Raw genomic sequence first — 25,430 nt, forward strand, 5'->3', positions numbered from 1 at the left:
CTCTCCAGCTGTAGACCTATAGAGAAGAGGGAGAGATAGTGGGTCCGACTCTCTCGCTTCACACTCCTCCTCCTCCTCCTCTTCCGACCCTCTCCATCCGTCCTCCCTGGCAGACGGAGCAGACCTCCGGGAAGGCAGCGTGGACCCGAACCCTCTCTGCGTCAGCGTGAATGGGGAATCAGCCGCACCGGCGGGAGTGATGGAGACTTCATAGTTGCTGGAACTTCTTTCTCAGCCCGACTCCACGGGAACTAACCGCGTGCGTCTCTCTTTTGGGATTTCTCTTATCTTTTTTTCACCTTTTTCTTTTTTTGGGGGATCCGAACCCGATCGGGGGGAGGGTTCTATTGGGGGAGAGGAGAGGTTGTTTTACCCCCCCTCTCTCTCCTCACCATAATCCTCCTGACTCACCATCCTCTGTGAGCTTCTTTTATTACTCTTATTTTTTATTTTTTATTGACAGTGGGATTCTGTGGAGGATTGCCCAAATAAATACATCAATAATTGGATTTGGGGGGTTTGTACCTGCACCCGGGCAGCATGGATCCGGGTTTGGTTGGATGTATGGATGGTGTTTGGGAGGTGATGGTGCGGAGGAGGGGGAGGACCGGAGCCGTCTACCTGCTGCTGCTCTGCTGGCTGCTGGCTGCTCACACCACGGCGCGCGGTGAGTACACGCGTTTACGCGTGATTTCTGCCTCCATCCCGCAGTGTGTGTGTGTGTGCGCGCGTGCGTGATTGCCGGTTGCCGCAGACCAAACGAGAATTGACACATTTGTTGCGCCTCCCCGTCGGCTGGGTTGGGTTCGGGTGAACTGGGTCTTACCGGGGTCTTAACTGTGTGTGATCTGGCTGCGGGAATTCACCGGCCCCTGCTGGGTTTGACCGGCTTTAAATGGATGTCAGCGGGCTCTGATCATGTGTTAGGCTGCTGGTTGGACCCTCCACATCACCTAGAACTCCTCCAGGATCAGGCTTGCAGGGCTCACCGGGTGTTACCAGGTTTTGATGTGGTCTTAGTGTTTCAAGGGGGGGCTTTACTGGGGTTCCACCTGGTTTCTGCTGGTCTGATCATGTTGGTTTAACCTAGTTTAAAGGGATTTGACTGTCTTTTGCGGTGATCATGTGTCGGGCTCCCAGCAGGTTTTACCGTCTCTCTGCTGCCGGTCCACGTTCAGCTTCACCCAGAATCATGGATTCCAGTGGTGCTGTTCAGGTTTGATGAGTCTAACCCTGTTTTACGGGGCCGTGTCAGGTCTTGCCTCATTTCTGAGAGCCGTATCACGTCCTAGACTGCTGCTTTAAGCAGGTTTCAGAGAACCCTTCAGCACTTTGCTACTATGTTAGATTCAGGTTTTATCTTTCAGATTTGCCGAGTTTAAAAGGACTTTTCTGGGTTTTCAGTGGCTCTGATCGGTCGCTTTGATTCCAGGCCTGAAGTTGCTTCCAGTACGACGAGGTTCGGCTTTTTCCATTTTTCACCAGTCCTGCTTTGATCACATTCTAGGCTGCTGGTTTAAGAAGACCTTAGTGAATCTTACTGGGTTTCCTGCTGTTTTACCTTTAACCTGCTGCTCATCTCTAGCCTCAGTCTCACAAAAAGCCAAGTCATGGACCATGAATTAACAGCAGGACCACTAACACACGCTGTCCATTCTTTAAATCAGTGGGTATTAGTGCACGTTGTTCAGAAATGAATATTTTACTAGTCACTTTTATCACTAGCTGCTGGTTTTACTGGGTTTGATGAGCTGCAGCTGCTCTCTCGTCCACTCATGAATATTCTGGTATATTCTGGTCTGTCTTTGGTCTTGTTCAACCCTGTTTCAGAAAAAAATATGTTCCCCTGCAGCGAACTGCACTCTCAATCATGTTTCCAGGGAAACGTTTTTGCTCTGCGATTTTGAAACACGTAAATGGGCAAAATAAAAAGAATGCCACAAAACTACATAGTTAGGTTCTCGGAAACACAACTTGGTTGTGTTTAGATAATAAACATCATGCTTTGGGTTCAAATGCAAAAAATGCAATGCTGTGGTTTTTGACCCGTCCACCACTCAGACCTCCATACGTGGACTTCCAGAAGGTCTTTGAAACCAGTCTGTCTTACGTCAAGAGGAAATGTAATCCACTACAGATTACATTTCCCTCAAAATGTCATTGACAACACAGTTCCATCCATGGTACATTTAATCCACCTGGTTGCTTTGTGTTATTTAGACATTTTGACTCTTGGCCTGGACTCCCTTTCCTGGTAAAATAAAAGGTTAAATAAAATAAAAAATGATTTGCATCAAATCCCCCTAGAATGGACTCCCTGTCAATTTGACTGTGTCTATGTTGCATCTTTGTGTTCATTTTATGTTTAGCAGATATTTAGCCTGTAAATAGATGAATTCTGAGTAGACATCATCACATCCATCAGATATTAGGTTGTGGTATAACATCTCTTCCACTGATGAACCAGGGGATTTCTTAAAGGAGTCATCACCTGGTTTTATACGTATCCAGCCCCCCTTGGATCGCTTTGGATCAATTCGTAAAACTTATTAGGAAAAAAAAAAAAAATTTTAATCAAACATTGAGCTTGTTCTGACCCTTTTTCGTACCGCGATTTTATCACGCGAGATTACGCGCGAGGTTTTGACTGGTCCGGATGTGCATTGTATAATATGTAATGAGGCGCGCGTTGATTCGCCGCAGGAAGGACAGAGCCGGGGGGGCTTGCCTGCATGCAGACTCCAAAACATAATGGCGGCGCTTCGGCGATTTCAGGTAGCGGACGGGGCGGGGTTGGGTGGTTAAAGAGGGGTGGGCTTATGCAAGTAGCCACCACGGTGACGTCACCGAAGGCGCAGAATCAAAATCTCGTGCTTTAGGAATGCACACCCTTGTGTGCTATTCCTGTTCGGAAAAAGAGCAGAAGCGAAAAAACGGCGCCACTTTCAAACTCCAGCCTTTCAGGCAAGTTTCAACTGAGGTCAAACACAGATATGCATGTTTTAACAAGAGAAATTGCGATTTCCAGGTGATGACTCCTTTAATAAATAGATGGTTCAGTTCGCTTTAAGTATCCCAAAGCAAAGTTTAAGAATCACTTCATGTTTGTGGTGTTGCTCTCTGATGTTGGTTGGTTATTGAAGAAACAGATCTGAGAGCTGCTGGGCTGACTCTCTTTTTCCTCCCGCTTTTTCTGCCGGAGTCTCCTGCTGTCAATAAATTATGTCCAGACTCTTTAATTAAGCTAATTGGTGAAAGGAGAGCACACACACACACACACACACACACACACACACACACACACACACACACACACACACACACACTGTAGCTGCAGGATCAGCTGAGCAGTGCTCACTGTGTGTGTTTGTGTGTGTGCTTTATATTTCTTCAGCGCCTCGGCTGTAAAATGCTCTGCTGAATATTTTAGTCAGACCCAGCATTTATCTGTGTGAGCTCCAGTACACACACACACACACACACACACACACACACACACACACATTCCTCCCGCCTCATTCATGAAACCTTCATATACTCCTGATTCAGAAATCGGACCCAACAGCAGAGCGAATACATTTTGCCGAAGCGGGACCTGCTCACGTGTGTTGAGGTCTGAGCCAACAGTCTTCAGGTTATTTCACAGATGACTTCCTCTACTTTACCAGAGGGCGAGTTAATCAGTATGGTCTTTGGTTGGTATGGAAACCTGAAGGCTGTTGGTTTGCACATGGCACATGTGGACACCCAGCTAAAGTCCTGGTCGCACCAACATTTCTGTGGCTCATTTTCCATGAATTGCATTTGAGGTTGGGGAACTTTGACATGCAAATTCAGGCCACTGACCACACGGAAGCTGTGTTGACTGTGTTGAACTTACTTGAGAGCCAGAGAGTAAAAAATGCAGGGAGCTAATGTAGTGTATCGCTGTGTTGAACCATCCACTCATAAGTCAGAGACACAGTTTACAGATAGTTGTTTCCCAATTCAGCGGCCGCATAAAACGTGATCTCTGGCTCCATTTTAATCATATAATGTTAGTTACCTCTTCGATGCTATTTCTTGTCAACCACTCCTGGTTGCTTGGTGACGGGAAAGACAAAGGGTGTGGGCGGGAGCAGCTGGTAAATCCTCTACTGGGTTCCACCTTCTTCGGCCGACGTATCCCGCGAGGAGGAACCTAACTAGTTATTAGTCAGGAGTTGATGCTACAAATACGTCACGTGAATAAACTGCACAAACGTATTGGCCTGTTAGCGACCGAGTGAGCTCGCTAACTTGCCGTCACTATGGAGGCTGGGACAGGAAACACAATAGGCAGAGTGAAGAGCACATACTGCAGGAGCTAAAATGTTATTGTCATTAACCTCCATCATTGTTGTGTAACAAAGACCTGAACCGTGGACCCAAGTCAGGTCCAAGTCCAAATTCAGGGTCAGGGTAATCAGGTCTGGAAGGCTCTCAGGTGTTTCCATTAGAGCCATTAGAGGCTCAGTTTAGCACAATGCAGATTTATCGGCATTTGTGTTATGTCAGCCAACAAGTCACGAGAAACCGTAGCACAGAAATGCATTTCATGTATTTGTATATCAAGACAATAACAGCCATCCTTTCCTTGACTGGACATTGCTGGTAGAACCTCATCATTTAGCAAAAAAATTGAGCTGAAACAGCATTTCCAGAGTGTCTTTCTTCTGTATGGTGACGTATCTCAGGACAGGAGGCGGGACTTAACGTTGGGAGGAATTTGATTTGATGGCTGAAAAGATGAACTCATCTTCTCTAGCTATGTGCTTCTACAAGTTGTAGATTGATTAATGGATGTCATGATGTTATTGGTTGAGATTGGTTGGTACTAGCTGATGTAAGCACATTTTAATTTCCAGGAAGAATAAAACATGAAGAAATATATTTTTTTGTAGTATTGTAGATGTATTGTTAGCTGCACAATAGACAGGGATGTGATCTAAAAGGGTTAAAAACATATTTTGAATTTGGGCTAGACTTTATATCAGTGTGAAGTCATGTATGAAGCGACTGGAAGTGAAAAAGGCTCCTTTCCTTCATTATTGAAAAGAAAGAGTCTAACCCCTTGAGAAGAAAAGATGCTGAGATAAAAGTATCCTTTGTAAGCTGAGAGATGCTCAGAAATTCAGAAACACGGCATATTGTGAAAAACTTCAAAACTCTCTGTAGTTCCGTCTCCTGTCAGGATGTTTCAGCCCCCGCAGAAATGAAGACAGATGGACTTTGTGAGGTAGGTGAAAGCATCATCGTTGTTTTCGTTTTGGCCTATTATTATTAATAGATCCGGTTATTAGATCATTCCCAGTGAGCTTTGACCTCAATGATTCATCATTAAAGTCGACACGAGGCCGGTGAACCTGAACGGAATGCACACTCCTTCTGCAGCATCGTCCGCACATTTACAACCGACGAACTCTCTTTGAAACCAGCAGCGTTTCTGCACCCCCACATGAAGCCCAAAGCATGATGGGTAAAATCCTGGAGTGGGGCTGGTAACGTCTTGATTAACTATATAACACCTGTGTGTTGGGGATGATAACTGTTATATCCAAGGTTAATAATCGACAGCATAGACTAGATTTAAAGATGGACAATGTATGTCCACTTCCTTCCACTGTACCCAAATATGGTCCTGTCTAGATGGTTACCCACAAGTTACGAAAAAAAACACCTGCTGCCCAACTACCTATCTTAACATAAATAATAACCTCAACCATCTCAACCACCAAGTTTTTCAACCTGTGGGTTACCTTCTAGACACAACCACATTTTTTGTGGGTGGAGCCGTGGTATTGAGGTCCCGCCCATAAACCCACCCAGCATAATCGCAATTCAGCTGAGAGAGCCACCTATCTGCCGTACTTAACTGATGTTAGCATCCTGTTAGCTATTTGACTAGAAGGACAAAACAACTAACCTAACCATATCTCTAGAAATACATTCATGATCAAACTAAAGCATGCTTTGTGAACTACCTACGATGACAGAAACCATCTTTAGGGGAAAAAAAGCAAATTTGTCCCATGTCCCACCGGCTAACATAGAGGTGGCAGGATAGAAGACATTGCTGCTGGCCACCAGGAGGTGATCAGTGATCAGGACTCAAACACGCTCACAATGATGATGCTAAAACGTAGATGCTTATCAAGTACATTGTTTACCTTGTCTACCACCTTTGTTTCGCATATTATTATGCTAACATTCGCAAATTAGTATTAGCAGAATGTACAGCTAAGGTTGATGGGATTGCGATTCATTTTGCAGGTATTTCATCATAAACCAAATTATTGGACACACAATTCATTTGGGATCTCCAAAGTTCTTCCCGAAAGGAATATGCGTACCAAATGAAATGCCGATCTATCCAATAGTTATTAAGAAGTATGATTAAATTGGTGGCACTGGAGGAAAACTCAGGTTTCGGCCAATCTATCCAGGAAAGGTTGAGATACTTTAGGATAGCGTTCATCCTCTGGGGCAGGGGCGTGGCCACCGGGGTGGCTGGCGGTGGCACCGGCTCCTCCTGGAATCTGATTGGCCACCCTCCCTGGCCACCCCACCAGAGCTGTCAATCAGTTTGTCCGATTAGAGTTTCAAAACTTCAAAAAGTCAACAAAAGTCTTGGACTACTACACAACAATTTGCAAGAAGACCTGTCTTTGTGTTCAGGGTGCCTTTAAAAAATGCATTTAAAGTGCATTTAAAAATATGTGTAATTTCAGTGTGCCACCCTTTAGGGCTGCACGATTCTGGAAAAAATGTGAATCACAATTTTTTTGCTTAGAATTGAGATCACGATTCTCTTGCACGATTTTTTTCCACAAAATGTTTATTGCACTGATGAACTTTAACAAAACAAAAAAACGTTTGTTGCTTTGGCAGGGGCATAGTAGTTGTTCTATCATTGGAAGATAAGTAATTTTTACAAAAGTAAAAAATATTTTTTTTTCTGTGGACACGTACCTAATACGTGTCCACAGAGGCGATTTTAAACGCGAGTGGACGCGCCGCTTCCCAGTATTGCACACTTGGTGGGCTGCCACTGAGGATGATTGACAGGCGCTCTCCTTCATACAATCACGCGCACACTTCATAGCTGCACCTGATTGGACGATCGCTTTCACTGCTGTCCTGTCTCCTCCGGAGTTCATGCAGACCAACATGGCGGCTCGTTTGGAAACTTTCTCTTATTTTACAAAAATAGTTCACCGAAAGGTGTTTCTGAAAACATTTTAAGCGAGAAATAAGCTATGCAGTTGCTGAATCTGTCTTTATTTTAGATCGACAACATTCAGTTTAGAAGATTTTCGCGAGCGTTTGCGAGCGTTCCCGAGGCGGCGAGTCGAGCCAGGCGCAATGAATGGGACGCGGAGAAACACCGCTGCCTGTGGACACGTACCTTCTCTCTTTCCAAACACTCAACTGCAGGCGGCTTCCTCCACTGAATCACGTGTTGTAAAGACGCTTTACCATAGGTTGAGGGAGGAGGCAGCGGCAGTGCTGCGTTTGGGGGCGCTTCAAAAATGTGGCGCTTTGTGATGCAGCTCAAGATATAAAATGCTTCAGAATCGCTGTGTGTAGAAATAAGATCACGTGTATGTGTGAATCGAGATCGCGATTTTTTAACGATTTTTTGTGCAGCCCTACCACCCTTCCACAGTCTGTGCTGTGCTAGTTGTTGAGATGATTCAGTTTCGACCAATCACAGAGCCGTGACTCTAGCGTGGCTAAAACAGCTTTTCGGTGATAAACAACGCTTTATCCTCAGGTTGCTGATGTTGTAGTTGACATATATTATTGTTAATGTTACGCATTATTGTTACTGTGGTTACTGAGGTTTCACGGGGCCTCGGGTGTACAGAAGTCTCGCTCTGCCTTTTAAACATCCGGCAGCTCTAATAAATCCTGTGTTCCCGAGTCGTTGTTTCCGTCTGCGCCGCAAAGCGATGTTCACAATCCTCTTGCTTTTTATCTGTTGTTTTTGTCCCTGAGTGCTTCCATCCTTTGGTTCATGTGTGTGTGTGTGTGTGTGTGTGTGTGTGTGTGTGTGTGGTCTTTTCAACAATGCTGTAGGAATCAGTGCTCTGTGTTGGCATTAAGACGGAGCAGATTTATCTGTGAAGCTTTGCCGTTATCCAGAAGAGGATTTGTTTCCCGCCGTCAACTGTCAGCGTCTACTGTCAGACACCAGCATTCCTAAGAATCCCGTGTGTTTATTCTGTTTGATTCTGGTCGGAATATCGCGCAAAAACTACGACTTTACATCTATTGAATGGATCTTATGCATCTTATTATCCATCATGTTGTTGTAGCCCCAAGAGTTCTCCACAGCTTCATCTTATCCGTTATCTCATCTCACACTGGCTTGACTCAAATCCCCTCGTCTCATTTTAAATGTTATCGACTCCAATCTTGTTTTGTCTTGTCAAATATTATCTCCTTTTTGTTTCCTCATGTTTGTCGGACTGATCTCACCTTGTTGTCTTGTAAATCTCAGCGTCCCCTCTGTTCATTGAGTCTCATCCCATTACCCGGCCCATCTCCACATATTTTCTCCATCTTCCATTCTCTTACTTTGTCTTTGACCGAAACGTATGTATCTCATTCGCTTGTAAATCTCTTTTAATATCTTATCTGTCGCGCCCGTTATGTCTCCGGGTCTCATCTCATCCCATCTAATCTCATTTTGCCTTCTCGTTTTTTATTCATCTGACTCTGGTGTCTTGTTAATCTAACTTTGTCTCATTCCCCTTGTTTTATTTCGACTTGTCTCTTCATTTCACGGCATCTTATTTCATCTTGCGTTGTTCCTTTTGCCACTTCCTGCCTTCTTCGATGCTCTCAAGTTGTTTCTCTCATTTTGCCTGATTGGATTCTGTTGTAAATCTCATTTCAGCCAGTTTTCCACACATCTCATCTTATTCTTTACGCTCCTATCCTGTCAAGTTCATCTCCTCCTTTCCTGTCTCTCATCATTTATATGATTTTATTGTTATTTTTTTTTAATTTTATTTCAGATGATCCCTTTTCATCATGCCTCATCTCATTTTGTTTTGTCCTACAACTAAACTGCACTCTCAAACACGTGGTTAACGGACAAACAACATAGCTTGGTAAGGTTTAGTAAAAACCATGGTTTGGTTTAAAATGACTATGAAATTAAAATAAAGAAAAATATAACAAAAGTACATGCTTCACACGGGCACGAACAACAGCTGTTTTTGGACCATTCCACCACCCAGACCTCCTCCCTATGCAGACTTGTTGCCCTAGAAACCAGATCAGCAACGTAGTTTCATTGTGTGGGAACGTAGTTTTTTGGAGACCAGGCTGCTCATCCGGTGTCGTCCATTTAATCTCTGTCTCGTCTCATTCATCTCATCTTCACCTCCATCCTCTCTCATCTGCGTTGTTTCCTCCTGTGACGCACATGCAGCTTCCTGAGGGTTGATGCCTTGCTGATGGGCCCCTCGGTTGTAGCATCTCTCCATTCAGACCACCAGCGTTGTGCTCATCGATCAGTTTCATCATTGACCCACATCTGCTTTCAATGAAATACATGAAGGCTCCCTGCTGATCAGTGGGTCCAGAACAGCAGAAACCCTGTCTGTATAAAAATGACAAGTTATTGATCAGCTCGTGATCGTGCACAGCTGGCAACTGCTGGGGGGGTATCAAAATCTTCCTTTTGATATCAGGGTATTGATTACGAGACTGGAGACTGATCGTGTTCAGCAGCACATAACTATCTCCCTCCTGTCAGTAGAATCAATCAGTGTGATCAGTTCTGGTTTGTTCCAGAGCAGGAAGGGAAGTTCTGGCAGATCATGTTCTGAAATGTAAGCGTGAAGAGATTGTAATCAGGAAATAATAGCAATATTTTGTTCAGTAATGCAATTATAATCCATAGGTTTAATATGAAATAATAATATGCTATCTTCAGGTGAAGACATAAAAGGACAAACTCTTTTATTGGGTCACACATTTGTAGAAATAACTTCCTTTTTTAGATCTTAAAACCCGTTTGTTGTCATTATGAAATAACGACCCTCCGTTTTCTGGATAATTCCTTGTATAAATGTGTCCCTGCTTTGCTGACTGGAAGTGTATAGAAAAAGAGATGCATTCATTCAAAAAAACAGATTTTGTTTCTACTTCCGCTTGATTAACCGCAAGATTCGATCCCCGGCTCCTCCTAGCTGAGTGCCTGGTGTCCCTGAGCAAGACACCTCACCCCAATTGCTCCTGACGAGCTGGCTGTCTCCCTGCGTGGTTGACACAGCCGTCGGTGTGTGAATGGGTGAATGACAGTCATTAATGTAAAGCGCTTTGGAGAAAAGCGCTATATAAATGAGGCCATTTACCATTTATGTATTAAGAGACTTCAACACTCTTCAAGGATTTCAGCTGACGGCAACAAAGAAACTCCAAACGCTGCAAAAAAGAACAAACAATGGAAACAAGAGGAGCTAAATTTAATCAAGACTGGGAATAAAGCTCAAAGCTCAAAGCAGTAAAAACCTTTTCATTAATAAGCAGAGCTGAATAATAAAGCCAGAGCCGGTCCATTAGAGACACAGCAAGCTTTTAACACAGACGGGATGTTAATTTACACCTGCATCCACCAATCCAACTATCTTTCCATTAATTGTGTATGAGGACAGGACATATACATATAAGAGTATCCTATATAATCCAGTATATACACCCACACACTGACTAATTGATTGAGCAAGGATGGTTGAATGATGATTATACGCAGCTGCTGCTCCCATCCAGGAAGGCAGGTAGGGACCTCAACGAGGCAACACCAGGGTTAAGACCAGCAAGTATCAGAAGTCTTATCTACCACACATCAGTGGTCACAAAGAATTAGCTTTTCATTGAATTACCTAACCTCCAGTATGGGCTTTTAGGCCCCATCAAGGTCTCAAATGTAGGATTTGACTTGGATCTTCCTTGTCTTGCCTTGTGTTGTTGGTCTTCAATTGGGTATTCTCGGACTTGACTTGGATTGTGGTCTTGACTCGGGTCTTCCCTGTCTTGGGTCTTCCCTGACATGACTTTGATTGTTGGTCTTAACCCGGGTTTCCCCTGTCTTGGGTCTTTCCTGACATGACTTTGATTGTTGGTCTTAACCCGGGTCTTCCCTGTCTTGGTTCTTCCCTGACATGACTTGGATTGTTGGTCTTAACCTGGGTCTTCCCTGTCTTGGGTCTTCCCTGACATGACTTGGATTGTTGGTCTTGACTCGGGTCTCCCCTGCCTCAGGTCTTCCCTGACATGACTTGGATTGTTGGTCTTAACCTGGGTCTTCCCTGTCTTGGGTCTTCCCTGACATGACTTGGATTGTTGGTCTTGACTCGGGTCTCCCCTGCCTCAGGTCTTCCCTGACATGACTTGGATTGTTGGTCTTGACTCGGGTCTCCCCTGCCTCAGGTCTTCCCTGACATGACTTGGATTGTTGGTCTTAACTTGAATCCTCAGTCCAGTACGGTTGACTCAGAAACACCTCATTGAATCCCTTCATGCAGTGTGTTGAGCTGCTGCTCTGGACTCTCAGTGAGTTCTGGTAACAGATTAAGTCTGGAAGTTTGATTGCTCAGCCAGACAAAGACTACGTGTGTAATTACAGTAGTGGATTAATAGGTTGAACCAGTGAAAACGGTGTGTAAGCTGCTGCTCTGCTCAGTTTAATTTGTTTTTTCACTCCTGTGGTGGACAGAAAGTCATTTACAAATCTGAGATAATAATTCAAACAGAAACTCATGGAGGTTTCTCGTGTATAACTATAGCAGCGCTTCATTTATCAGCCAGTGGTCGGCCTGAAGCAAAACACAGCTGAGTGGGAATGAAAAAGGACAAATATGACACATACAAAATACTCACACTTGTCTTTAGGAACAAAATTCCCCAGTTCCTTAAACTAGCTCAAACTCCATTCTTTCCTACACATTATTTATGTCCCGTGTTCGCTGTCATATTTCACGTTTGAGTCATTTGTCTTTGGAGGTCAATGTAACTTTAGACCAGTTGTGGGGTTTGAAGGGGAATTTAGAGTGAGTTTATCCCTCGTCTGAATCAAATGTTAACACTGCTTTATGTGATATGATTGTCAAGTCCTTGGAGAACAATCTGTGATTTGGCCTGTATAGATTCTATCCTCTCATCATAGGAATCCAGCTTGGAGCTGCAATAACTGCCTATATAAGGGCTGTCTGACTGGATATATTATTTAGTCTACAGACACAAAATCAATTTTGCTTACTAATTTGTTATAGTGGACACATCTGTAAAACTGAGTATTCTCCATAAAGAATCATACAAAAGCACCACTTTAAATCTTGTTTACCAGAGCTGTGCTCAAAGGGTTCATGGAAATAATTTATTCATCAATGGGCATTACATCTTGATGCCATGGTAACGACCTGTCCATCACAACGTATCTTAGCTAGGTACGCCCTAAAGCGTAGCCTTTAGCATAAAAAATGGAATCCTTCAGTTTTTAGACCCTGAGGATGCCGCCTGGTTCTTCCCTTCAAAATATATGCTCCTCTCAAAGTCCCTGCATTTGAAAAGTCCGAGCAGCTTTGATTCAGAAAGAAAAAGGCTCCCCTTTTCAGACGACATTTGACTTTTTCAGAAAGCGAGGGACGGTTTTCCAAGCCGAGTTTGTGGCATTTTCAGCCTGGAAGTCTGGCTGTATGTTAATGAAGTCTCTGGATGCGTTCTGCATTATTCAGATGGTTGGATGGAAAAAAAACAAGAAGACAGCTCTGTGAGTAATTTACAGAAAGATAATTTGTTTCAGCTCTGAGCATTAGCGTTTCATTTACGTCTTGTGCTCTCCGCTGTCTATATTTAACATCAGCTGCTCCGCTCTGACACTCATACATTATTCATGTTGGGGACCTGCATTACCTGTCGGAGGAGCACTACATCTCCCTCACCTTTAAATCCTCCTCATTAATACTCCAGCAGGCTTTTACATTAATTGCTCTTTATTTATTTCATATTCCTGCCAGCTGTTTTTTTCTTTTTTTAAATTATTTTCTGCTTTGCTGCTTTTTTGTTGTGGGTGTTTTTTTTCATCTGAAAGAAATTTGGAGCTGATTAAAAAATGGAGGACAAATGAAAAGGTTTTTATGCAGAAGCGGAGGAATGTCTGGCCTCAGGATCAAAACAGTTTGTGTGCTGAACCCCATGACGCACACGCACACACACACACTGAACATCTCCAGGACTTTCATGCTGCAGCTTGGAGCCAAAGGCTGAGCACATTAAAATCTGCACTACATTAAACTGCTGTTCGTCTCACACAAAACTCAAAAGTATCCAGCAGATGTTTTTATTTTGCTGTGTGTATGGAGATCTCGATCGTGGTGAAGTTAGTGTGAGTAACGTTCCTGGTACCCAACACAGACCTGTTGTTATAGTAACTTTACATCCTGGTACCCAACACACAGAGAGACCTGTTGTTATAGTAACATTACATCCTGGTACCCAACACACAGAGAGACCTGTTGTTATAGTAACGTTACATCCTGGTACCCAACACACAGAGAGAGACTTTGAGTGTGACGTCTTTCTAATTAAATATTTTAAAAGCCGATATTTGGCTCTTAAACACCATATGTGTAATTCATGCAACAATTCATACGGGATTCATTTCTCATCGACTATGATATATTTTTTCCAAAATAAGTTCCCGTGGTAGCCCTGAAGATTATGTGTGTAATTATTATGGATCTGACACATTTTAATTGTCCCACAGCAGGGACTTAATTAACGGAGCAGAGTAAATGACACGACCCTGGTTTTCATTTACGTTTTTGTTGGTTCCTCGTTATTCTCATGTGATGCTCGGCTCCTTCCTGTGCGCATCCTTGATTTAAGATATTCAGGTTCCCGTTTCCTGTGGCTCCATCTCTTCACGGTGTTGGGCTGCTGCGACTGTTTTTTTTTAACTAGAAAATGTATCATGTTCATTCTCCCGGGGTCCTGTTCTGCCGTGAACAAACAGGGCGATCAACCCGCCGAGGTTGGGCGATGACAAACCGAGTCGGCCATGTTTGGCTGCGATCCAGAAACATCCGGGGCGGCGTGCGACGCGATCACTTCCCCGTGCGGAGCTGCAGCTCTCGCCGGATGAGATGAATCGCCTCAACTGCAGCAGTTTCCTCTCATAAATATTCATACAGTGAGCGATGGCGTCATGCGAGGGAGCGAGGAGGACTCCAGAAACCAGTGAACCCTGAACGTTGGCAGAACCCCCCCCCCCCCCCCCCCCCCCCCCCACCCCCACCCCCACACACACACGTACACGTACACACACACACACCCTCCCCTAGTCAGCAGCAGCACGCTGCCCGGTACCACAGCAGAGGATTTATAGCCACTTATAAAGATTAGTGATGCACACGCACACAGGCACACACAGACACACACGCACACACACACACACACACACACACACACACACACACACACACTAAACTGGTGTTGAAAGCCTTCTATGTCCACGATGGAGAGTCTTTTTTGTGTTTTTGTAAAATGCTGAATTTTACAACTAAATAGGGAGATAAAAGATGTTTTTCACCCCTGGTTCTAATGGAGAAATCAAATATTGCTTGTGTGTGTGTGTGTGTGTGTGTGTGTGTGTGTGTGTGTGTGCACGCATTGGGGTTTATATAGTGTCAATATGAGGACGAAGAGTTGACATTTATTGCAAGAAAACAGCGAAACAAAGTTATTTTAAAGCTTAATCTGACTTCCTGAATACCAAATGAAGAGAGTGTGGAAATACGAGGAATGAGAGGTTGGAGTTTTCTTGGCGGATTTCAATTTCCAATTTTTTTTCCAATGAACAATAATTGACTCCAGATCCTCCAGATCACAGACTGTATATAAGAAGAAGCACAGTATATAGTACAGCATCTGGCTCCGTAAACTCATGTAGGGTCATTCTCTGCAACTGGACTTCTTTTTCAACCAGAGGAGTTGCCCCCGATGGCCAGCAGAGAGAATGCAAATTTAAGGCACCTCAGCTTGGCTTCACTTTTCAAACTGAAGGTTGCCGGCTCATCAAGACAAACTATTTTTAAGTGACTTTGAACGTGGCATGGTTGTTGGTGCGTACGTCATACGTTGGTAAGAGTGGTCTGGAGCACTCTTAGAGCCTTCTTAGCTCTACCGTAGTGATGTTTCAGCTCCTGACGCTAGTCGCCGCCACTGTACGGTAATCCAGAAATCCCCGTTGCACACACATTGCCAGTGTTGTGTTTCACCAATGGTTGTAAGTCATTCATGAAGAAAATAAAAATAAAATGCGCATTCTTTTCATCAGAAGGCTAAGCTTTACCTCAACCTCAGAAGTAGCCTAGGTATATTACAGTGTCATTTAATTAGCCCATTAGGCCTAGTCAAAGTCAAGGCATGCACAATCCTGCAAGCAAGTTGGGAAATTGGCACATCGTCAAACAATTAGGGTCTGAGTGGCTAAAATAATGGACGCCGAAGACAGTTGTGAATGGTGGCAAAACTATGGCAGCGATACAATGCATCCTCGTGCTGAACCAAAGATGTCGCCGTCCTTGGAGCCGTTTAGTAATACATAATTTCATAAGGATCAACTTCAATCCCATGGATATATTGACCGACGCAGCTATATTGCATAAGTTTCGACTACAACGGCAACAAATACGCCAGTTGCTTGACCTGATTGGGCCTACGCTTGACAGACCAACATGTTGGAACTTTGCACTGACTCCTGAAGTCCAGCTGCTGGCAGCGCTGCGTTTTTACGCAGTAGGTAGCTTTTTTAAATCAGTATAGGCTATGGTAGTATGTTCAACCATGGTTAAATAAATGTTTAGGCCTAGAAGGATTTCTAGCAATGTTTTATTCGCAAACACTGAAATAGCCTACATTTTATAATATAGTGCTGTCATGCACCTGCACATTAAATGCGCATGAAATGGAAAATCGAACTCTGAGCAATCGATTTCAGCACTTTCTTTCTGGACAGCGCCGTGTACGTATGACGTAAGGAGTGTTTCTTAAAGGAGTCATAACCTGGTTTTATACGTATCCAGCCCCCCTTGGATCGCTTTGGATCAATTCGTAAAACTTATTAGAAAAAAAAAAAAAAATTTTAATCAAACATTGAGCTTGTTCTGACCCTTTTTCGTACCGCGATTTTATCACGCGAGATTACGCGCGAGGTTTTGACTGGTCCGGATGTGCATTGTATAATATGTAATGAGGCGCGCGTTGATTCGCCGCAGGAAGGACAGAGCCGGGGGGGCTTGCCTGCATGCAGACTCCAAAACAATGGCGGCGCTTCGGCGATTTCAGGTAGCGGACGGGGCGGGGTTGGGTGGTGAAAGAGGGGTGGGCTTATGCAAGTAGCCTCCACGGTGACGTCACCGTAGGCGCAGAATCAAAATCTCGTGCTTTAGGAATGCACACCCTTGTGTGCTATTCCTGTTCGGAAAAAGAGCAGAAGCGAAAAAACGGCGCCACTTTCAAACTCCAGCCTTTCAGGCAAGTTTCAACTGAGGTCAAACACAGATATGCATGTTTTAACAAGAGAAATTGCGATTTCCTGGTGATGACTCCTTTAAGAAGACTCCTAAGAGACCGTTCGGGAACCACGACTATAGAGGTAAACAACTTTGGTAAGTCATAACGTAGGAGTCTTCGTAGCGCGCTAAGAGTGGACGTTATCGGGAAACCGGGGCCAGTTCCATACAAGACAACTCCACTCTCTTCTTCATCCAGACCAGATTCACTGTAAATTGTATGCTGCTGTATTTAAGTGTAAGTGTCAGTTATGCAAACTAAAGCTGCTGAGTCAGCAGTCAACAGTAGTCAGCACAGTCTGTTTCCCTCATGGATGTTCTCGTCAGCGCTGTGCGTAACACACTGTCATGTCATGTTAGATTTATCAAAAGACGAGTGAAATTGTAAGTGAAGGGAAAAAAAATACAATTTCTTCCTCTAACATCACCAAAGTTTACTCTGACTAAATATCGCGTGTTGCGTCAACCTTTGTCTTCGTTTGGTGGATTTAGATTTGTTCATTTTTGTTGATTTTTCTTCGTTGAAGGGAGTTGTTGGAAGTACGAATTTATTCAGCTCAATAAAAAAAGTTATTTTTGAATTGACTGAATTTAACTCATCCAGCAGTTCTTTGGACTTAAACATCCGTTTGAGTCTGTTTAACTAAACATTTATTTATATTGATGGATTTGATTTTAAAATGAATCGGATCTTGATAGGAATGAAGTGAAATCAATGGCAGGAAGGAAAGAGATTTAATCTAAAAAGTGATTCTGAAAATGACGAGCAGGAATAGAAAGTTTGGGGTCCTTGACCGAAGCTCTGAACCCAGCAGTTAGTCTCCTCCATCCTCCTTCCCCGAAGACAGGTCAGGTGACATCACTGTGTCACTCTGCCCGACCCTGTCAGTCTTCATCACGACCCGGGCGGTGTCAGAGAGGTTGTGACCTTCAGAAAAACCGGTAGCTGCATTCGCAACCAGAACATCTCTGCTGACCTGGAAAACTTTCACGTCTCGATTTGTTCCAACAGAAAAAAAAAAAAAAACTTCAGAGAAATGTCACATTGACTTAACCAGCTCACAGTCACACAGACGCACTGGGAGTCGCAGGGTCCTGCAGCTACATCGCGGGGTTTCCTGCGCGGAGCGTTTGGTCGGGATGTTAATTTGCCGCCTGCAGCGGCAACGTCAAACCGCATCAGGAGCAAGAGGAAACGGCTGCAGGACGCCGCGCTGCTGACATCCCACAATGACTCATCGTTATCGCTGATGATGCTATTACTGCCACTGTTTCAAAGCTGTTTGACCGCACATTCGTCCTGAATGACCACGAAGCAGTTTCACCTGCTAGAGATCAGCTCCGGCTTTGTTCAGCAGCTTTTCAAACAGGAAGTTCAGTCTTAAATAATAATCATAAAAAAAACCTCAAGGTCCATTTACTAGCTTTTTCCAGAGCTTTCAGCTGCATCTCCGTAGTCGAATAATCAAAAAAAGAACAGGGAAAAAAATAAGATAAATAAAATAAAATAAAGTAAAACTTTTATTTTGAAATGCTCAATCTTTTTCGAGTGCAAAAACATCTAAAGCAAAACAAAACTACTAAAATTAGCAATACCAATGAAGCGTAACCTTCGAGATCATATAGTGTTATGCAGATAATGCATATTGCATAATCCACAATATCATCATTCCACATATGTATTTATGGATATATGTATAAGATCTGCAGATATGTCTCGTCCCTTTGATGAGGCTTTAGTTAGGCTCTGACAGCAGCCGGCAGCATCTCTCCTCTTCCTCCTCCTCCTCCTCTTCCTCCTCCTCCTTAAGTTCTGGCTCTGAATCAAACGTTTCCAACGTCTGGAATTGGTTTTAATTGCAGCTCCTATAGCGAGCCCGACGCCTCCCTCAGCGACCCTCATTCGTATTCAACAAACCACCTTCATCTTTACAAGTCATTTTCATTTTCCACACAGACTTCAAATCAGATTTATTACGATTTGTTTTCTCCCCCCTCAGGTTAGATTCAGAGAGCTCCAGTGAAGGGAGGAAACAACTCATGTTTTCAATGACAATCTACTTATCACACAGTCAAAAGACATGATGAAGAAAAAGACGTTTGAAGTCAGTTATTAAATATGCACTGGCCACCAGGAGTTCCCAGAAATCAAAGCTGAGTGTTTGATTTGAAGCGAACCCAAGTATTTACTGGTCTTACATGCGAAACGGGAACTCTTCGTATTTAAAGCGTCCACCTCTGACTTCACTTCGTCTCCCGGGCCGCCGGTTTCTCTCCGACAGACTGGGCGGACTAACAAGGTTTTGGTTTTTTTCCCAGCGTCGTCCTCCCACTCTGACAGCTGATTGGCTGCCGTCCAGGCTCTGTTTTAGCCAGCAGCTCCTTTCATGTTTCTGTTTGAGAGACGTTCACGGCGGGCGACAAGACACGCTGCCGGGGCTGATTTTGACTTTCAAGTATTAATTATTAAAGGTCTGTCAATCATCCGTCAGCCAGCCAGCGAGTGTTGGTTAAAGTCTGTTCAATTCCGTCCAGCTCGTCGGTGCAGAGTGCTGCCTGTAAAACCAGGCCTCGCTGTTTTCCTTGTACGTGTCTTCCAAGTTGGATTCGGCAATATGTTTGCAAATTGCTTTGTTAGGTGTTTGTTTGGGAGATTTGACCATCAGCATAATGGAATATGTTGCTGTAAAAGTGTCGACAGAAATGTTCGCCAAGGGTATCTAAGTCCAGCTGTCGGAAAGAGTTTAAAAAATGCCTGTGGTCGTATTATTGGGGACCTTAAAAAAGAAAGACTGGTTTTAGTATGAAACTCCAAAAACGTTGAGCCGAAGCGACCTTCAAGAGTATGTATCTTCTGTGTGGTGACGTATTTCTGAGAGAAACAGGACAGACAGGCAGGACATGATGTTTGATCGTTTAAAAGATGACCTCACAACCTTCTCTGGCTCTGTGCCACTGAAACATTCAGCATGATGGATGGATGGACGACTTAAAGGTTACGGCTTTGTGCTTCATTTGGGGGCGGAAGCGTGACTGGAGCTTCCTGCAGGCTGGATCGCTTTGCCTCCTGATCTTTCGCCAAAAACTCTGTGTCTTTGTGATCTCGACACAACGACTCGGTGGATGTAACGGCGCACACTTTGGGACAGTCGAAGTTGGCACATTCTGGTGACTAACTTCTTCTTTAAATCTATGTGATATCTAATACTGCCACATACAGATATGAAGATTTTGCTCCTCATATTCATTTTAACGGCCGTTCCCTTTCCTTTCATGCTCAGTCTGATTGAAGAAGAGCACTATTCAGCGTTGTTTGTCCTCATTCCTACAGAAACATTTAGCCACGAGTCACTGCGTCAACATTATCTTTACATTATTGGAAATGGGACGACTCATGATTTATTTAACTCTGAGATCACACACACACACACACACACACACACACACACACACACACACACACACACAGCGGGCATTAATGACTAACAGGGCATTGTAGTCCTTTTCTATATTGTAAGACGAAGAAGAGCAGAGGTCCTGAGTTATCATACCATATACGATCATAACCTAGATCATTTTTACGTTAGCAACTGGTACGATATGTGGACATGACCTCCATGATTTTTACATTAGCGACTGGTACGATATGTGGACATGACCGCCATGATTTTTACGTTAGCGACTTATGGTACGATATGTGGACATGACCTCCATGATTTTTACGTTAGCGACTGGTACGATATGTGGACATGACCATGATTTTTACGTTAGCGACTGGTACGATATGTGGACATGACCGCCATGATTTTTACGTTAGCGACTTATGGTACGATATGTGGACATGACCTCCATGATTTTTACGTTAGCGACTTATGGTACGATATGTGGACATGACCTCCATGATTTTTACGTGAGCGACTGGTACGATATGTGGACATGACCTCCATGATTTTTACGTTAGCGACTGGTACGATATGTGGACATGACCGCCATGATTTTTACGTTAGCGACTTATGGTACGATATGTGGACATGACCTCCATGATTTTTACGTTAGCGACTAATGGTACGATATGTGGACATGACCTCCATGATTTTTACGTTAGCGACTTATGGTACGATATGTGGACATGACCTCCATGATTTTTACGTTAGCGACTGGTACGATATGTGGACATGACCGCCATGATTTTTACGTTAGCGACTTATGGTACGATATGTGGATATGACCTCCATGATTTTTACGTTAGCGACTTATGGTACGATATGTGGACATGACCATGATTTTTACGTTAGCGACTTATGGTACGATATGTGGACATGACCTCCATGATTTTTACGTTAGCGACTGGTACGATATGTGGACATGACCTCCATGATTTTTACGTTAGCGACTGGTACGATATGTGGACATGACCTCCATGATTTTTATGTTAAGATACGATAAGATATCTTTATTGTCATTGTACAAGTACAAAGAAATACTGTTGGAGCAAGCCTGTAGATCAGATCAGAACATCAGTAAGAAAAAGTGTACAGATACAAGTACTAAACCCAAAATGTAAATATGATTTATGGTTAGCAACTTATGGTACGATATGTGGACGTGACTTCAATCATTTTTATGTAATTAACTTTCTACGTTTTTGACTTATTGCATGATTAATGGACACAATCTACAATTACTTTTGTTATCAACTTATTGTACAATACATGAACATGACTTTGATACTTTTTCTCACTTCGATTCCTGCTCGTTGCGTTTACCTGCTGTTTGTTCATGCAAGAATGTCAACATTTTAGCCAACATGATGCTAATAATTCCTGCAATCGTAGGACATTGCACATTTTGTTGGAGCCGGAGAGTCTATAATATTTATTTACTGATTTATTTTTGTGGCTTATGCTGTCATTATTTCAGTGGCATGAAAATGGTCTCAAAATTACATTATTTTTGTTTATCTCAATGACTTCTGCGATAACAAACTGTCCAACAAAAGCAGTAATCGTGTTAGGCCGAGCAGGAAATGGTACAAAGGTAACATCAGCTGATGTTGAGGGTCAACAAACCAAACGTACCTCACAGCGTTGGCTGCGCTTACCTGACCTTTCAAACGGGCGAGCTCTCGTTTGGAGCACAATTTGTGGCTGTAAAGATGAAATCAGAGAGGACTAGAGACAGGCTGAAATAAAGACCTGTGTGTGTGTGTGTGTGTGTGTGTGTATGTGTGAGTGAAAGGGTTTGCCCTCATCTCCATGACAATCAACACTCATTGCCCCATCTGTCCGACACACACACTTAGTGACACTCGGTGTTAGTCACACACAGTCAGGGGTCGTGGCAGATGTAGTGGTTTAGGAGAAGAAAAGGAGGTCATTGTTGGCTTTTTGACTCACGCACACACACACACACACACACACACACACACACACACACACACACACACACACAGACACAGCAGATGGGCCCTTCTTAAAACAAAGACTGCTGCTGCTGCATTGACTAATAGACTGACTGACGGAGAAGGGAGTGAGTTTATTTCCACATATCTGAGTGCAGATGTTTGAATAGAAATGAAATGTTCAACATGGCAGCTTGACTTATAATCAGTCGAGCAATCTTAAATGCAGGAGAGGTTGGCTCTCTCATTTAAAAAAAACACGCCTCGCATCGCTTGTGCAATCAAGAAAAGCCCAGCGCTGGCGTGGATGGCATGATGCCGGTGCTCCTGGAGATGGCGGCGGCTTGTTAAAGACTCCTGCTGACTTCCACTCAGATGAAGTGAATCGCAGCAGGATTTCAAACAGGTTGTTCACTTATAATCGGCCGACCACTGTGCAGCTGTTCCTGCGATAGTTCAAATGGATTTACAGTCGGTTTGACGCCTCCCCCACGTTGTCATTTTTATTGTGCTCATTAATGATCATTTGTATTTCTGAATTAATCTGCCGACTGAAGAAAAGAAAGGAAATAGGAAAAGAGGCCCAGTGTACCATCAGCAGTTATATATCATTAGTCCATTTCTGACATTCAGATTGGGTGAAATACGGCAGGTCATTTGCAATAGAGCACATTTCAGACAAGGAAGATTTACACAGGATTAGGATGACAGACGACCTCTGCCATCATCTCCAGAGGTAATCCTAGTCCCATGCAAGGAAAACACAAAAATAATCCACAAAACTCTAACGAGCTGCAAGCAACACATTTTTTGAATCAAATACTAAAAGAAATGGCTGATTACTCGTCAGTGACTAATTCATTTGTATTCCTATCTGTTAATTGCAGTTTGTCATAACCTAAACAAACCTGAACAATAAGAGTTGTGTGAGCTGTTGTTGTCCCACTGAGCTGTTTGTACATTATTTGTATGTTTCTTTCTATATTTTGCGTCCCCGGGGACAATGGTCTCAAGTGCAATGAACCATTTCTGGTGTTTATTCACAACCAACTAAACAATTCTGCATACAGTTATCAAACAAAGCACAGCTCTCGTCGTCAGAGCAAAACGCAGCAGGGACGCTGCCGGACGACACACTCGCAGCTGCAACTCTGAGGTCCCGTCCACACGGAAACATTTTTTGTGTGGAAACGCAGAAGTCTTGTGCGTTTCGGCCGGCCGTCCATACGGATCCAGCGTTTTCGAGGTCTGAAAACGCACTTTTTTGAAACCAGCTCTCAGGGTTTTCGTGTAGATGGCAAAAACGCATACGATGATGTCATTGCCCCGCCCCTCGAGCCTGACTTCTTCCCCTGTGACGTCTGATAATGACAACAACAATGGCGGCCTCCGTGCTCGTAGCAGATATTCTGCTCGTCTGTACGACGGCGTATCAGGGCCGCTGTATGAAAAAAACGGAGCAGAGAGAGGGGGAGCACTACTCCGGGAAAAAAGTCGCAGATTTGCTACTTTTTTACGATGCTAACAAACAACCACTAGCTAACTTCCATGAATGTAGGCATTTATTTTTCTTGTCTCACCTCGTCAAGGTCCTTAGGTTGACAGCTGTTGATGCTTACTGTTTATACGGGCCAAATTGTCATCTTGGGTGTTTAGTGGTCAGGTGGATAGTAGCTGTAGCTTTCACATGCCACTTGCCATTCACGGCAAACATCCGGTCAAGCTCCGTCTCTTCTTCTGCGTTTTTGGTGTGTTTTTGTAGCAGAAACAGCGCCACATATAGGCCTGGAATATGTACTGAGTCGTTTTCAGTGGATTCGTGTGGACGCAGATTTTCTTGAAAGGACGCCAAGGAAAAACGGAGAAAAAAGTTTGTGTCTATACGTGTGGACGGCCTCTGATACACTGATATCCTCCACACCGGTGATTGGCAACTGGAGACAGCCACACTAAATCACCTGCTCCAGCGGGGGAGGGTGACACCTGCAGGACACACACACAGCAAATACTGTATTGCAGGTCGAAACAGGCTCATCCTGCATACATAAAGGTTAAATTAATTCAAATATAGTTTTAGCTAACTGCATGCTGGGAACTTGTAATGTGGAAATAATATCAATTCTCTTCACGTCGTCGCGGCGATCAGATTTGATGACTCCTCGTTAAAAACTCTTGTTCAACGTGTTTCTCTTTCAGATCCCAGAGTAACAGGATCAAGCTGATCCCCCCGTCAACGCTTTGATAGGACAGTCAAACAAACGTGGTTTCCATTCACATCACAGTTCAGCAGTTAGATATGTTAATGAATGGGAACGTGTTTGATTCTCGTTCTTCTGTCCCTGCACTTTATTTGCTCTTGTTATATTTCAACTAGCGATTGCCTCGGGAGAAGCCGGCATTTTCTGGTAGAAGTGCTGATTTTTAGAAAAAGGCAGCGATTACAGTGCAACAATGAGACGATGCGCTTGATTTACTAGAAGTCCTAATGATGTTCTTCTCCTCCAGAGAGTAGATTTTTATTTAAATGTCGATCCGAAAGTCGTTCTGTTTAAATAACTTTGACAACACCGTGTTTCTCCTTTCAGCTGTGACTTCCTTTCATCCCTGCACGCCGAGGGCCTACAGAACGATACGATCACAATACTTATGTCACTATCCAATCTTTTTGCAATTTTAAACATTTTGCAATATCCTGAGCACTGTGATAACATTTATTTTAATATATTTCAATTAAAATCGACTTCAATTCAAAGGGGCTCTATTGCCATACATTATTAAACTTTCATCACTCTTAGTGAGTGAAAGAACAAGACAGTGAACCAGAACAACCTTAGTCAACCTTAGTGTAACCAAGTCATTGTGTTGCCTAAACGTTACCATGTCATTGTCTTGCCTAAACGTAACCAAGTCAGTATGTTGCCTAAACGTAACCACGTCAGTGTGTTGCCTCAACATAACCATGTCATTGTGTTGCCTAAACGTAACCAAGTCAGTGTGTTGCCTCAACATAACCATGTCATTGTGTTGCCTAAATGTAACCAAGTCATTGTTTTGCCTAAACGTAACCAAGTCAGTGTGTTGCTTCAACATAACCATGTCAGTGTGTTGCTTCAACATAACCATGTCATTGTGTTGCCTAAACGTAACCAAGTCATTGTGTTGCCTAAACGTAACCAAGTCAGTGTGTTGCCTCAACATAACCATGTCATTGTGTTGCCTAAATGTAACCAAGTCATTGTGTTGCGTCAACATAACCATGTCATTGTGTTGCCTAAATGTAACCAAGTCATTGTGTTGCGTCAACATAACCATGTCATTGTGTTGCCTAAACGTAACCAAGTCAGTGTGTTGCCTCAACATAACCTTGTCATTGTGTTGCCTAAACGTAACCAAGTCATTGTGTTGCCTCAACATAACCA

General features: G+C 43.5%; 2 protein-coding genes across 2 annotated transcripts in view; one reads left to right on the forward strand and one right to left on the reverse strand.

Annotated features, from left to right (window-relative positions):
- LOC311029323 (uncharacterized protein) overlaps positions 1–25,430 on the reverse strand; it is a 482,663-nt gene that overhangs the window by 30,877 nt on the left and 426,356 nt on the right. The gene's annotated exons all lie outside the window — the stretch shown is intronic.
- Positions 541–25,430, forward strand: part of dcc (DCC netrin 1 receptor) — a gene marked incomplete at its 5' end in the record, with an annotated part of 283,130 nt that continues 258,240 nt past the window's right edge. Inside the window, one exon of the mRNA XM_084035956.1 lies at positions 541–667. Within this exon, the coding sequence (XP_083892082.1) occupies positions 541–667 (127 nt within the window). The remainder of the gene's footprint in view (positions 668–25,430) is intronic.

This window comes from Eutrigla gurnardus (assembly GCF_963514095.1).
Source record: "Eutrigla gurnardus genome assembly, chromosome: 19".
NCBI lineage: Eukaryota > Metazoa > Chordata > Actinopteri > Perciformes > Triglidae > Eutrigla > Eutrigla gurnardus.